Source organism: Myotis myotis, unplaced genomic scaffold, assembly GCF_014108235.1.
Source record: "Myotis myotis isolate mMyoMyo1 unplaced genomic scaffold, mMyoMyo1.p scaffold_m19_p_15, whole genome shotgun sequence".
Taxonomy (NCBI): Eukaryota; Metazoa; Chordata; class Mammalia; order Chiroptera; family Vespertilionidae; genus Myotis; species Myotis myotis.
The window spans coordinates 23,702,434-23,715,916 of record NW_023416319.1 but is presented as its reverse complement, the minus strand read 5'-3'; the positions used below and the strand labels follow the sequence as shown (position 1 = coordinate 23,715,916).

The 13,483-nt window shown below is 43.6% G+C and overlaps 1 protein-coding gene across 12 annotated transcripts in view; it reads right to left on the bottom strand.

Annotated features, from left to right (window-relative positions):
• CPEB3 (cytoplasmic polyadenylation element binding protein 3) overlaps window positions 1-13,483 on the bottom strand; it is a 181,726-nt gene that overhangs the window by 34,600 nt on the left and 133,643 nt on the right. For all 12 annotated transcript variants that reach the window (XR_004972187.1, XM_036336608.1, XM_036336607.1 and 9 more), the window contains one exon: window positions 11,710-11,828. Coding sequence is in view for 11 of the 12 variants with exons in the window: in XM_036336608.1 (XP_036192501.1) it covers window positions 11,710-11,828 (119 nt within the window). In the remaining variant the exon portion in view is untranslated. The remainder of the gene's footprint in view (window positions 1-11,709; window positions 11,829-13,483) is intronic.

Genomic DNA, 13,483 nt, shown 5'->3' with positions numbered 1-13,483 from the left:
GTGTAGAAGCAGAGAAAACTGTGTGTCCTTAAGGAACATGCCCCTCCTTCCCTCTCACGGATTAGGACAGGAAACAAAACAGCTGAATTTTCATTTCCTTAGCATCAACAGAATTCTTCATTTCCCGCCGATGCTAGACTGTCAACCGTTAATGCAAGGAAAGGCATAAGAAAATGTCTTATGTGGCTTGGCTTATATCTAGGAGTACTCCCATTTGAAAGGTAGTAAAATCTGCCAATTACACTTTCAAAACACTTTGAATGTCAACTCTAAAACTGGCACTGCTCAGAAACAGTTTACACATTCCTTATTATTGCTACAAAATTCACCCCCACCTAACTTTTTGCCTTTTATGACCCTGCTCCCTTCACTAGTTAGCCAGAAGCCATAAAGTCTCCATTTTTTTCCTGAAAACTTGGACCTGTTTGCAATTCTGTAAACAGGCCTTGCTCCACCTACATCACATGGGGGGGGGGGGAGGGAGTTAAAAAATACATTTAAAAAAAGCCAAAAAATGCCTTCATGAGCGCCCATTAATTTTCAATTAAAAACTCAATTTCCAGACACTGTAATAACAAGAATTCTAATATCACCACCAACAAAAAAAAAGTAGGATGCATCTTTTTCTACACAGAGCCGTCTCTTCGTTTAGTCTTATCCCTAATAAAGCAGTTAAGGCAGCTTCAGGACCTGTCATTCCAATCACTTTACAATAACTGAGTTTGATCCTCAATCGCTTTGCTTCACAAATGAAAACAATTCCTGTGCAGTACCCATACTGTTCTGGCTTCACTGAATCCGATTACAGAAAACGCAGATTTCTGTACCAGCTCTAGGTTACTGCTGCTCCAAAGAACTGTGCAGGCCTCACACCTTCTTGCTGAGAGCTTCGTGCCTGCCCGCCTCCTCCCACCCTCGCCTCATTACATCACACATGACCCATTCCACTACCCTATTCTTGGCATTATAGCTTAGGTAAAAATACAGGAAGAGGTCTCAGGAGACAGGAATAATTAACCCTATTCAGAAAACCCACATCCCCCAGCTGACACTAGAAAGCAGCTTCTCGGAGCTCACGCTGCTGCAAAGTCAGAGCGATGTCCGCATAGGCCAGCTTCCGCTCTCTGCACACCAAGCAAAAGGGAAACGTGTGGTCCTCTTTGCACCCAGACGTTCCATTCGCACTTTGGTATCTCTGAACTACAAGTCCGCTCACACACAAGGCAATGCATTCTCCATCACCAGGGCTTAGTCTCAGGGTCTGATAGCCATGTTTTTTTTCCTTTTGGACTTACTCTTTGAATATGTTTTCTGGTCCTTTAATATATTTTCCACCCCCATGTTTCTCTACTTTTTATTTTTTATTTATTTATTTTTTTTAATATATTTTATTGATTTTTTACAGAGAGGAAAGGAGAGGGATAGAGAGTTAGAAACATCAATGAGAGAGAAACATCGATCAGCTGTCTCCTGCACACTCCCTACTGGAGATGTGCCCGCAACCAAGGTACATGCCCTTGACCGGAATAGAACCTGGGACCTTTCAGTCCACAGGCCGACGCTCTATCCACTGAGCCAAACCGGTTAAGGCTACTTTTTAAATACCATACTTTCTAAGCTGACTCAAATATGTTGGAGAAAGGGGTAAAACATAAATGAGAGAACAGCTTTTTCATAACCTTCGTTTCCTTAATTAGTTTTGAGAATGGATAAAATTAGAATTCTGTCCTAATTCAATATACATTTAACACCGCAACACAATCACGGGTGTGTGTGTGTGTGTGTGTGTGTGTGTGTGTGTGTGTGGTCAAATAGGCTATTGCAGGCTATACTCTGGGCAGGAAAAGCCTCAACATTCAGAGGACAAACATACGGATGTCACTAGAAATGGTGAAGTTTCTCATAAATGAGCTGACACTGATTCTAAAACCAATTCTCCTTCCTGGAGAGACTTGCTTATAAGGGGGACTCTGGGAAGATGCACCACCCACCAGCTCTTCAGTGTGCCAGGCCCTTACAGCAGAGGTTACACAAAACCAATGTCTGCAGGGCCTCGCAGGGAGCATAACTGTGTCAAGCCACCAGGCAATGTAGGAAGTCAGTGACACACTGGATAAATCACTCCCTTTAAAAAATTTCTTTTAATTTTTTTAAAAAATCACTCCTTTTAAAGAAAGCAGGCACTTCTCAGCTCCAGCAAGTAGTTATAATTTGCAAATGTGCTGTCAGACTTCCCCATTTGTCAAGAGTAGCTAGATTTTTATGTGAAACTTCAAGATTTTAAAATGTTGGGAACTAATTCAAATGTTCAAATCACTGTGTAGGCTAAACCCAACGATCTGCAGGCCAGTCTATGCTGTGGCTGGAAAGGCTTAGTTACCACACAGCTCACAATGGAATGCTGTGTTCCATAAGCACTTCGGAGAGACAATACAAAACGGCTTTCCTTTAGGGTTTTTTTAAGCATGTATAATAAACTTGAATAATAGATTGCTGTTCAAAGAATTGAGAGTTTTCTGACTAAACTACACAAAAGAGATGTTACCAAATCAGTTTGGCTATTTTTTCTAGAAAAATGCCTAATAGAATAAAATACCTAACTATCGTTCTATATAGAAACTAAAGTTTCATCCTAGTTATGCAACTAAAAGTCATTATTCATAGGGGTAAGATTAGGCCACGTGCTAATCTTAGGCAGAGAAAAAAATTAAGAAATGCAATATGGGTCACTTATTTTGACAGGAAGCATAACATCATTTCCCCAAAAGAAAACTTTATTGAAGATTTCAAAAGTCTTTATGTTATAATTAAATACAAAATGCATTTTATTGTAACTTTAATAACAGGATATGAGTTTTAGAAAGACCAGTTTTTGTTTTTATTTTATTATTATTTTTTAAACCTCACCCGAGGAAATTTTTTAAATTGATTTTTTAGAGAGAGACAGAAACATCAATTGGTTGCCTCCTGTCAAACCCACAAGCTAGCTATGTGTCCTGACCAGGCATCGAACCCAAAACCTTTTGGTGTACAGGATGAGGTTCTAGCCAACTGAGCCACCTGGCCAGGGCAGTAAGAATACTTTTTAATACAAACCTTAGGGCTACAAGTTTCTGAACATGACTAAGCCTCCCTATAGCTCTAGAATTCTCTCAGTTTAGACCACTATTTAGAATTTAGATGTTCATCTACCAATAAATAATGTTCTCTTGAGCTCATTTTGAATGTCTTGCCCTATCTTTCATCCTTGTCTGGCCATCTCCTTAGACTAAAAACAGCAGTCACATGAACATCCTATGCTCAGTGCCTCCTTTTCATCTGCTCATCGCAAGGCCGCTTCAAAAAGCAACCAAACTGTTCAGAGTCCACAGTGCAATCCCGTGGCTGGCTCGGGGAAACTACCCAACCCCAAAACAGCCTCGCTGCCATGTGCTGTTTCCCATAAAGCACAGGGCTAAGATCCCACCCCCAGTTTCCTCTGTCCTTTTTTCAATACCCTTCAAACTCCTGCTCAAGCTCTTCAGGAAAAAGTCTCCATTTTTCGCTGCCTAATCCTACAATCCTTTCAATCTACGTGAGTCAGAAAAACAATACTGCAGAACTATCAGGATTGCTCTCCCCAGCAAGCCTCAGCATCCCGGCTCTTCTGACAACCAGGATGAGTCAGCTAAAACCAGGTCCGCTGACATACAGCTGCAACGGCTCAGCTGTAGTGGTAATGAACTCAGACCCACTCCAGTTGTCAGCAATCCTATTTTAAGCACCAGAGGCCTCACAGGATGACTGGAGTGCCCCACAAATAAACTAGAGTGTGGTTTGTGAGGCATCTTTCTCTCTTCCACGGCATAAGGGGTTGTTTTATTAATACTGACCATCAAAACTAGCAGCCACACAGCAATAACTGTGGTTTGGACTCTTCAAAGTACATTCATATTTGATATCTCATTTCAACCTAATGTGTGCCACATGGCTCCCTAACAAAAAGGTCAGCCAGTTTCCAGTTTAGATGCTGCCTATTATCCCCAAGTGCTGCCCTCCAACCAATGGAGATGAGAAGGAGAGGCCTTCCCTGTATCTCCTGGGGGATGCGGCCAGAAAGGAACCTGAGAGCTGACCAGAGTCACTGGCCTTGACAAGATTATGTGTCCTGGGAAGCTCTGGGGCCTCCAGTCAGAACTCCATGGGGCCTCCAGTCAGAACTCCATCGGGCCTTAAAGCATAAAGCCATGAGTCTTACACTCAGGCCATTCCTCCCTTTTCTTAGATAAAAGTACAGTCATGCGTTGCTCAATGACAGGGGCATGTTCTGAGCACTGTGTTGGGAGGCCATTTCGTCGTTGTGTGAACATCACAGAGTGCACTTAACAAACCTCGATGGTACAGCCTCCTGCTGTAATTGTATGTGCTATACTTTTATATAGGGCTGGCAGCACAGTAGTTTGTTTACACCAGCATCCCCACAAAGAGGTTAGTAATGTGTTGGGCTATGATGTTATGATGGGTAAGACATCACTAAGGGATAAGAATTTTCAGCTCTATAATAATTTTATGGGATTGCTGTTGTATATGTGGTCTGTTGTTGACCAAAATGTCATTAGGTGGTGCATGACTGCAGATCAAGGTCCCACAGAGCCTCGTCAGAGCCAGGTCTCTCCCTAGACAGGAAGCCAGAAGTAACCCTGGGAATTCTCTCATGCCATCCCAGAATGCTCCTGGTCCACCGTCGAGGTCAGAAACAGTCCAAGAACAAAAAGGGAAGCCCTGCCAGCTACACCAAGCTGCACAGCCTACCGGATGCATGGAAACCACAGGCTTACAGCCCCTCTAGGACCTCCAGTCACTGTTGAACAATTCAGACAGCACTCTGTACACCGTTTCATAAGGGCGCCCAATGCAAAAAGAGAGCACGCATAAATTGTGCCCCCAAAACGGCTATGCATATCCTTGCTTTATGCTTGACTTAATAAACCCATTCTTAGTTAAATGCTATGATTAATAACTGTACCTCTAAGCGAAAGACTCAATGGAAAGCCTTTCCTCTAAAGTCTAAAGGCCTTCCTGACTCCTGCAGGAACATCTGACCACGTTGCCCTTTGAGCCCGTCCCTGCCTTCCCCAGCCCAACTCCTCCTACAAAGCTTCTATCATTGCACCTGTGACTCCTTACTTCGCCTACTATTCACCTGTCTATCTTCCTCCATTGGCCTCTAGGGTCCTCTAAGGCTGAGCCCATATCTCTGCAAGCTTCCCAATTGCCCAGCACAATACCCAACTCTTAGTGAGTGCTCAGTGCTCCACAGTGAATGAACAAAGGCTTTCCTGAGGGACAGACATGGGTGTCCAGCAGCTGCCCTTCTATCTCCCAGATCACTCCCCTCACTACACTGAAAGCTACCTTCTGTGGGCATGGAAATACAGTATGTCTGGTCACCAGTAGATGTCCCAAGACTTGGGCCCAATCAGTGTAAATTCCTGATGCCACCAGGTACCTAGTGCTCATCATTACTGCTGGTACTTCCACATCTCTTAAAAAGGGTAAACATGACAGACGAGTCCCTTTTGAAAGAAAGAAGAAACTAGGACTTTTGAGCACCTACACTGCACCATTGTGCTAGGCATTCTGCACACATGGTTACACTTAAACTCACTAAAACTATTATGCTGTCAAAATTATACCTACTTTAGAGATAAGAAAAGGAAGAATCAGAAGAGTAAAGTCAACTCAGGACTGAAACCCATGTTTATCTAACCCAAAGCCTATATACTATGTACTTTTTCCCTTGCAATGACATCGTGTGCCTGCAAGGCTCCCTGTCCTCCGGGCTACTGGCCACCAGTCATACTTGCTCATAGTCTCCTGGACAAGTCACGGTGCATGTTTATTTGTGAGTGATTAACCCCTCTCTTCTTTCCAAACTTATTCTACCCATTTTCAATGCATTAAAGAAGTAACAGATGGACTCTTCTTACACCTAACAAACCTAGCCATTAGAAAAGTTCAAGAGGATGACTTCGCAATGAAACTGGCATAGTCTTCAGCTATTTTATCTTCCGGGTTCACAGACTCAAGCAATCATGCTCTGTAGCCACACGATTTTGTCCAGTGTGTATTTTCAGCTCCACGGTACGAGGACAAGGATGTTGTTACTGGCATGCTGGTCACTAAGACTCTTGAGAGGAATGTACACATAAAAGTTCAAGTGACCTAAGTTTTTCCTGGGAAGAAGCCTATTCTTTGCATGCGTTTCATGGAACAGTAATTCTATACAAATTTTCACCAGTATAATTCCCAACCAGGTATATAATATGCTGGGTTAAACAATTTACTTACTGCAAGACTTGTCAGAATTATAATATATCAATTTTCCCCCAAATGTTTTTGGCTATTGAACCTTTAATTCAAGAAGAAAATAGATATAAAAGGCACAAAGTCAGTGGCCAATAAATGACACCCATTATTATTCTGAGCAAACCTTTTGTTAGTGTTCCTCTCAAGAGATCAGTGTTGGTGGGACAAGTGTTCTTCAGAATGCACTTTGGAAAACACCGAGTATGGTCCCTGAGGGCAGTGGTCGCCAACCGGTGGTCCACTGGTGGTCGTGAGGTCTGAAAGGTTGGTGACCACTGCCTTAGGGGACGGACTGGCTGTTCTGTCCACTAGGTACTGCTTAGTACACTGGAACTGCAGCATCTTTTAGACCTCAATAACAGCTTCGAAAAAATAAATAATAACAGCTTCCAAAGACTCAAGCAAGCACTAAGGAACTCTGGACCCATATCAAAATCAGAGATTCGGGGGGGGAAATAGGATTTATTATGAAGAGGATGCCTTCTGTTCCCTCTCATTTTAGAGGAGGAATCCTCCTTTGGAGAAATTTCTATGATGGAAAGTGCCCAAACCACAAATTTAGACCAAGGATTCAAAAAGCAAACAAACAAAGAAGGTCAGAAATGCTAAAGATTTCCAAGGGGGATATAACAAAACCAGATTTGATTGAGCCAAGATAAAAACACAGTTGTCATTTTAGAAGGTAGTAGATGGAGAATGAAAGAGTTTGAGTAAATATACCACAAACGCAAGGACTGAGGCCGTCAGTCAAGATGCCCTATAACTTAGCCCCTTTCTACTTTTCCCAATTTCATCTTCTTCTACTCCTGTCATACTTTTGTGCTCCATCTAACCAGCCTAAATGTTCGCCATTCATACCACACAATTTCTCATTTCTGTGTTCATACTGTTGGATTTCTCAAAAATGTCTGTTTACCCACCCTTCACCCCTTTCCCCTCTCCCGGCCAATCTCCAAACTCTCTTAATCCTTCAAGGCCTAGTTCAAATGACACTTCACTCAAGAAGCTTTCTTTTATCACTCCAGGCATATATAAACTCTCCAAAGTCCTTTAGATCATATCCTCATTGTATTTCTTTTCCTTAATTTGACAAATATTTAAGAAGCTTTTATGCACCAGGCTCCATATTAGTGTGTATTTAAATATTGTTTTATCTACCCATGACACTATTACGTTTTTGACACAGGGTTTTATGCCTGATTCAGAATAAGTTCTGATTCATAATAACCAGTACGAAGGCCTTGCCCACAATCCACACTCAAAGGTGGTTTGAAGGAAAGCAGGCAAACCGTTGTAGAAAGATGGCTACACGTGGGCTGGCGACAGCTCGAGCAGCAGGTACAGTAGATGGTGCAGTGACCAGAGAAGGCTTCAGGGAACAGAAGGCATTTGAGAGGGGTCTTCAAATAAGGACAAGAATTAGAAATTAGGATGGGAACAGAAATATCTTAGTTATTTGAATATGGGGTTTATAAGGAAAGCAGAAAAAGATTAAGTTTGGAAAAAAATGTGAAGCCAGTCTGGGAAGGCATTAAATCCCAGGCAAAAGGAACTGGACTGCTTTTGTAACTAAAGAGGAGGGATGGAAAGTGCTAGCAATCTCATTCATATATGGATGGGGGCAAGAGAGGCCAGAATGATAAGCAGATTGGACAGAAGCAAAAATTAAAGAATTAAGCCAGCCTCTATTTCCAGCTTCCTTGCTCCTAACATTTTTTTTTTCCAACTTTTGCTTTCAAGTTTTAAGTGGATGACCATGTTACCTGAGCAATAACCTAAAGAAATGACTTGATGTAAGCACACTGTCTGGTAAGACAGTTTTTTAATACTGTATAGAAAATCAGTCAGTCATATTTCAGGATATTTATCATTGTGATTGTGCTATAAACTTCAAGGAGAAGGAAGCAGGAAACTTCTCTGATATGCCTTTCAAGGTGTTTACTATCCCACATCCCTGGCCAAATTGTGCTAGAAGGTAAAAAGCATAAACCTCTCCTTCCTCACCTCCTTTTCAAGTTTCTCTTTTTCAGCCCCTATCTCTGTTAGACCCTCCCAGGTTTCCTGCTCTATCAGATTGCCGTCCTGAACGTTCAGGTTCAATCTATTCATACATTCAAAAAGTAGTGTCACCTTAACAAGAGGGACCACGGTCACAATGTCTGTCCGCTTCACCGCGGGCCTGGACGAGGAAAAATCATATATCTAGGAATTTTGTCATAGTTCCTGCTCTTGCCGATTTGACTACCCATTCTTTGGGCCTAAGGAGTCAAACAATCAGGCCACGAACCAAGTTTCTTCTGCCACCTTTCAGGATCAGTCCAGCTCACAGAGCAGTCTGAGTGGAGCCATTTAATGAAAGGTAATCGCAGACCAAAAACACGAACACTACCTGAAATCCACTAATTAGGGAATCGTTTGAGTTAAAAACAAACATGATCTCAGAATGTTTAAGTCAGAGGGAACCTCGCTATCAGGCTCTGTACTAGGAAAAGAATCTTGATTAACCTAATCCACACAAAGGGAACTCTGGTCTGATGCAGGAGGATGCAGGGTGGGGGTGGGGGCTGGGGAGGGAGGTTAGGGGAAGGACAAAGGATAGAAGATCTGTGAGGTCATTTTGGAACACGGTATAGTTCCAAGGAGAAATCCAGGGAGGACTGGAGAGAACTAAACAGCAGAATGAGGGCACTGGGATACTGAAAGGAGCCAAGCTCAGGAGCAGAAAAAGTAGAAAGAGCCATAGCTCAGAGAGTTTGGCAAATGAGCTCCAAATGCTGACTTGACTTTGAGCTACTGCCAAGGTCCTCACTTACTCCCAAAGGTCCGCCCAGCTCTCACTTTCTGTGGGAGCATCCAAAGTGAGGTGGGAGGTGTCGAAACCTGGGAGGGAAGTGTGGCTACACGAGGCCAGGAGGGAGAGACATGGAGCTGAGGTACAGGAAGAGAAGGTTTCAAAAATGGAGCCAAAAGAGCTGGAACCCAAAATGGGATCCCGCTCCTTCGAATTACAGGTGTTTGGGGATTTCTTTGTTTCCCAGCCTAAATTTTATTCAAATTGTTTATGCTGGAAACTCTGAGTGTGCTTGGGTCAAAGAAATATGTGATCAGCAGCCACCATTCAGAATTCACTGAGCTCCAATAAACTGCTTCACTTGAGCTCAGAAAGTGAAAACTGCAAAAAGGCAAAAATTTGTAGAAAACACAAACAAGGAAAGTTAGTTTCTCCATAAACATTTCCAAGACAGATAATTACACTAATTATTTTCAGAAGTCCCTCGAGCCAAAGGTAACACGTGTTTGGAGTGAAAACACTCAACAGTAATGGTGTTGCCTCCACACCACCTCCATCTGCAACCACCATTGCTCATTCCCCTCTCAAGAGATGCCCAGTCCTGGCGAGGCTTGCCCCACAAGGAATATTATCCTCCCACAGAGCCAGTGATGAGCCATCCGAGGTATACAAGACCCATCAGCTCATCTCTAGTTTCCTCCCCTCAATCCAACTGCTTCTTAGTCTACTATGGGCATAACTCAATGTGTACCTCTGCCTTTCTATATATAAATAAATATATTGCTAATCGCCTCCTAGAATGTATGACCAATCAATCCCACCTTAGCCCTTTCTAGCTCACTCCACTCCCCTTCCACTGATGTGAAGTGGCAGATGATCTCTGGAGGTTGGCTGTTTACCTGCCAGACATCTGACCCTGACCAATTGGGTTCAGCCTTCCTAATCTCACACTATTCCACAGAGATTGAGAGAAGTTATTTCAGCTTTCTTGCTTTTCACTCAGATGAAACCCTGCACGCTCCCCTGGTAGTCAGTCCCCGTGTCTCCCTCATAACACCCGGCCTCTCCACACTGTTTAAATTAAGACCAAAGTTAACAAAGGTCCCCTACTTCTTTTCCCCACATACTGTTTCTTTATTCCTCTCCCCCTGCCTCATATGCTACCTTATCTAATACTGCTAATTGTTATTATAAAAAAATGTTTAATGGCCCCAGTATTTGAAAATCACAGTAGCACTTCACATGTATTAAAACCCTGGCTTCTCTTTCTGCATCAATTATTCTATTATGCTCAACATCTCCATTCTTTACTAACCCTCCCTTCTGCTTTACATACTGCAGCCTCCCTCCTAGAGGTGGCCAAGTCCAGCATCATTCTTGTGCAATCAACTGTAGACCCTGTCCTAGATGTCACCACTCTTTTCAACAGATGCTACCATGTAGATAAACTCTATCCTCACTCTTCTGAATCCAAAAGCACTACGCTAGACTAACAGCACATCCAGTTACACAAGTACCTGACCTCACCAGATGTTTTCACGATCATTTCCCTCTTATCTGAGCCTCTTGACATCCCAGAGAGGGACCATTATTCTTCCCATTGTACAGATGAGGAAACCAAGATTCAGCAAGGATTAGGTGAGTTTATTCATCACAGCCAAGAAGCTATTTAAATGTTAGAGGCAAGACTCTAACTTTTATGTCCAACCTTAACTGTTTCCCCATGCACATTTCTGAGAGTGCATCTAGTTGACAAGCGAGCCCCCCCTCTTCTGGTGTAAGTCTTACCGGGGGTGCTGAGGCCCCAAGGAAGATCCATGCCTTGGACCACATCACTATTTGTACTCTATTTCCCTCTCCTAGCACCAAGTCTCAACATACAAACTCACCCCCCCCCCCAACTTTCCACAGATCCTTACTTCTTCCGTGTTAACTGAGTTCTTTTCTTCTGCTCAGAACATAGGTTTGCCCCTTCTCCACTCATACCCACTCTGCCAGGAGAAAGGAAGCAGCTTCCTCTCTCACCCAAGGACTTACACTCTTTGGTTCAGTAACCACACCCTGTACTAGTGTACATTTGTTTAGGGTTTTGGGTCCGTGTTCCCTGTCCTTCCCCTCCCCTGCCCTGTTCCAAGCTCTCCATTGTAGAGTGTATGCTCCTGGCCCAGAGGCTCGATTTAGCCAGCTGTGGGTACTCAGCACAATGCCTCGCATTCAAAGGCACATAAACACCGACAATTATGATCTTTAAAAAAAAATTACTCCTGTCCTTGATCTGAAATAATAATACAAACCAGCTGCCAAAACCATTAAGAGCATTATTTACTTCAATTAAGAGATTCTGAATAGGAATTAGCTTAAAAGTGAAAGACAAGGGCACATGTGTTTACATGCGGTCCCAAAGGTATAAAACGAAATACTGAGTAATTTGTTATTAGCGTCCCATCAATGACAGTCCAGCTCCTCTGCACAGCAAGGTCACCCCGGGTAAGAGGATCCCAGTTACCAGCATTCCCATTACAATGGCACATGTGCTCTAGAAAAGCAACAGCTGGCTGCCTGTTACCTACCGGTTTATCCTTGATGGTGGGGCTGGACACGCACAGGTACAGTTTCCCGTCTTCCTCCAGGCAGGCATCGATCAGAGCTTGCACAGAGCTCTCCTCCTGGAACAGCAGAAAGGCATAGCCTTGGGGAGAACAAAAACAAAGGGTGGGGGGAGGAATCAGTACACTGAACTCAGAACACCACTTACAATGCTATCTATTGCTTTACTTCGGCCAATTCTTACTAAGAGCTAAGAACTTGAAGTGGGACACAGGGAAGTCATAGTTACTGAGACCCTCGCTTGCCAGGCATTGCATTAGGTGCTCTATACACACCACCTTGCCTTAGGGTTGATACGTACAGCAGCATGGCTGCACCGTGAAAACATTACACTGAGGGGAAAAAGCCAGGCACACGATACCACATATTGTATGATTCCATGTGCATGGAATGTCCATAAGAGGCAAATCTATAGAGACAAAAAATAGATCAGTGGTGGCCCAGGGCTGCGGGGCTGGAGGGAATCGGTACAGGGTTTCTTTTTGGGATGATGAAAGCTTTAAAAAATTAATTGTAGTGATGCATCTGTGAACATACTGAAAACCACTGACCTATACATTTTAAATGGAGGCACCATAGGGTGTGTGAATTATATCTCAACAAAACTTGTCCAAAAACCAAAACCACACAATAGGCCAGTGTGTTACTTCTGATGACTCTCTGTTTCGCCAAGGACACTCTCCTGTCTCATGACGGAGCACATGATCTAGAAACAGGACACTAACGGCAGGGTTTCCCTGGACACAGCCAGCTCAGTTCAGTTCAGTTCAGTAAGATGGACTGAGCAACTTGACAAGTGGGACACAACCTATAAATTATGATAAAACTGAGATAACTGAGCGTAGGTCTCTGCTGTCAAGAGACTTCTTCAGTAGAAGAAACAGACATGTAGACAATGAACTACTAGCAACAAAGCTGAGGGAGATGGGTGGAGACAGAAGGTGCCTTGGGACCTCAGAAGAATAAGGGTTCTGACTTGGGAGAATCAGCAGAGACTTCAAAGAGGGCAACAGATGTTCAAGGGGCCAACTCTGACACTTGCTGCCACACTGGCACTCGCAAATGACAGCTGAGCAAGGGCCCATCATGAGCTAGTCTAAGCCTGAGCATTCAACCATTCAACCTCTCTACAACCCCTCTAGCTTGGCTAAGTCTCTCAGCTGTCGCCTCCACTCCCGGTCCTGCCACTACCTCAAAAGAGACCGTCACCAACACAATTCTGCTCTGATGCATTGCGTGCCAGGAAGATGGAAGCAGTGGAAGAGATAAGAACCCTCAGATTCAGGAGATTCTCATACATCAAAGACGTTAATTAACTGGCCTAGAAGCAAAGCTCTCTGAAGTCCTGGGCAGCACGTAACAACGTTGGCAGTGGATAATGAAGAATGGGTGCTCTTTTTAAAATCCCTTTTCCAAACTCCTCATCTACTATACAGAGCATCCAAGTAAACATAACAGGAAAGAGATCAAGTACTACCCAGCACACCAGGAGTGACCACTGCAACAAGTAGCAGCCAACCAACAAGGGGGACCCCAAGCCTACAGGAGCGGGTATGTGGATGCCAGAGGGAGGCTGCCTATGTGGTAGGACCCAGAGCTGTTTTCTGGGCTTTGCTCCCAGGCTAGATGGGTCAGAGGATTCAGCAGGCGGCCAGGCAAGAAAAATAAAACCTAACTGCGCAATTAGAAAAGATAATACATCATTTCTTCATGTCATTTCTCTTCCAGAAATAGTAT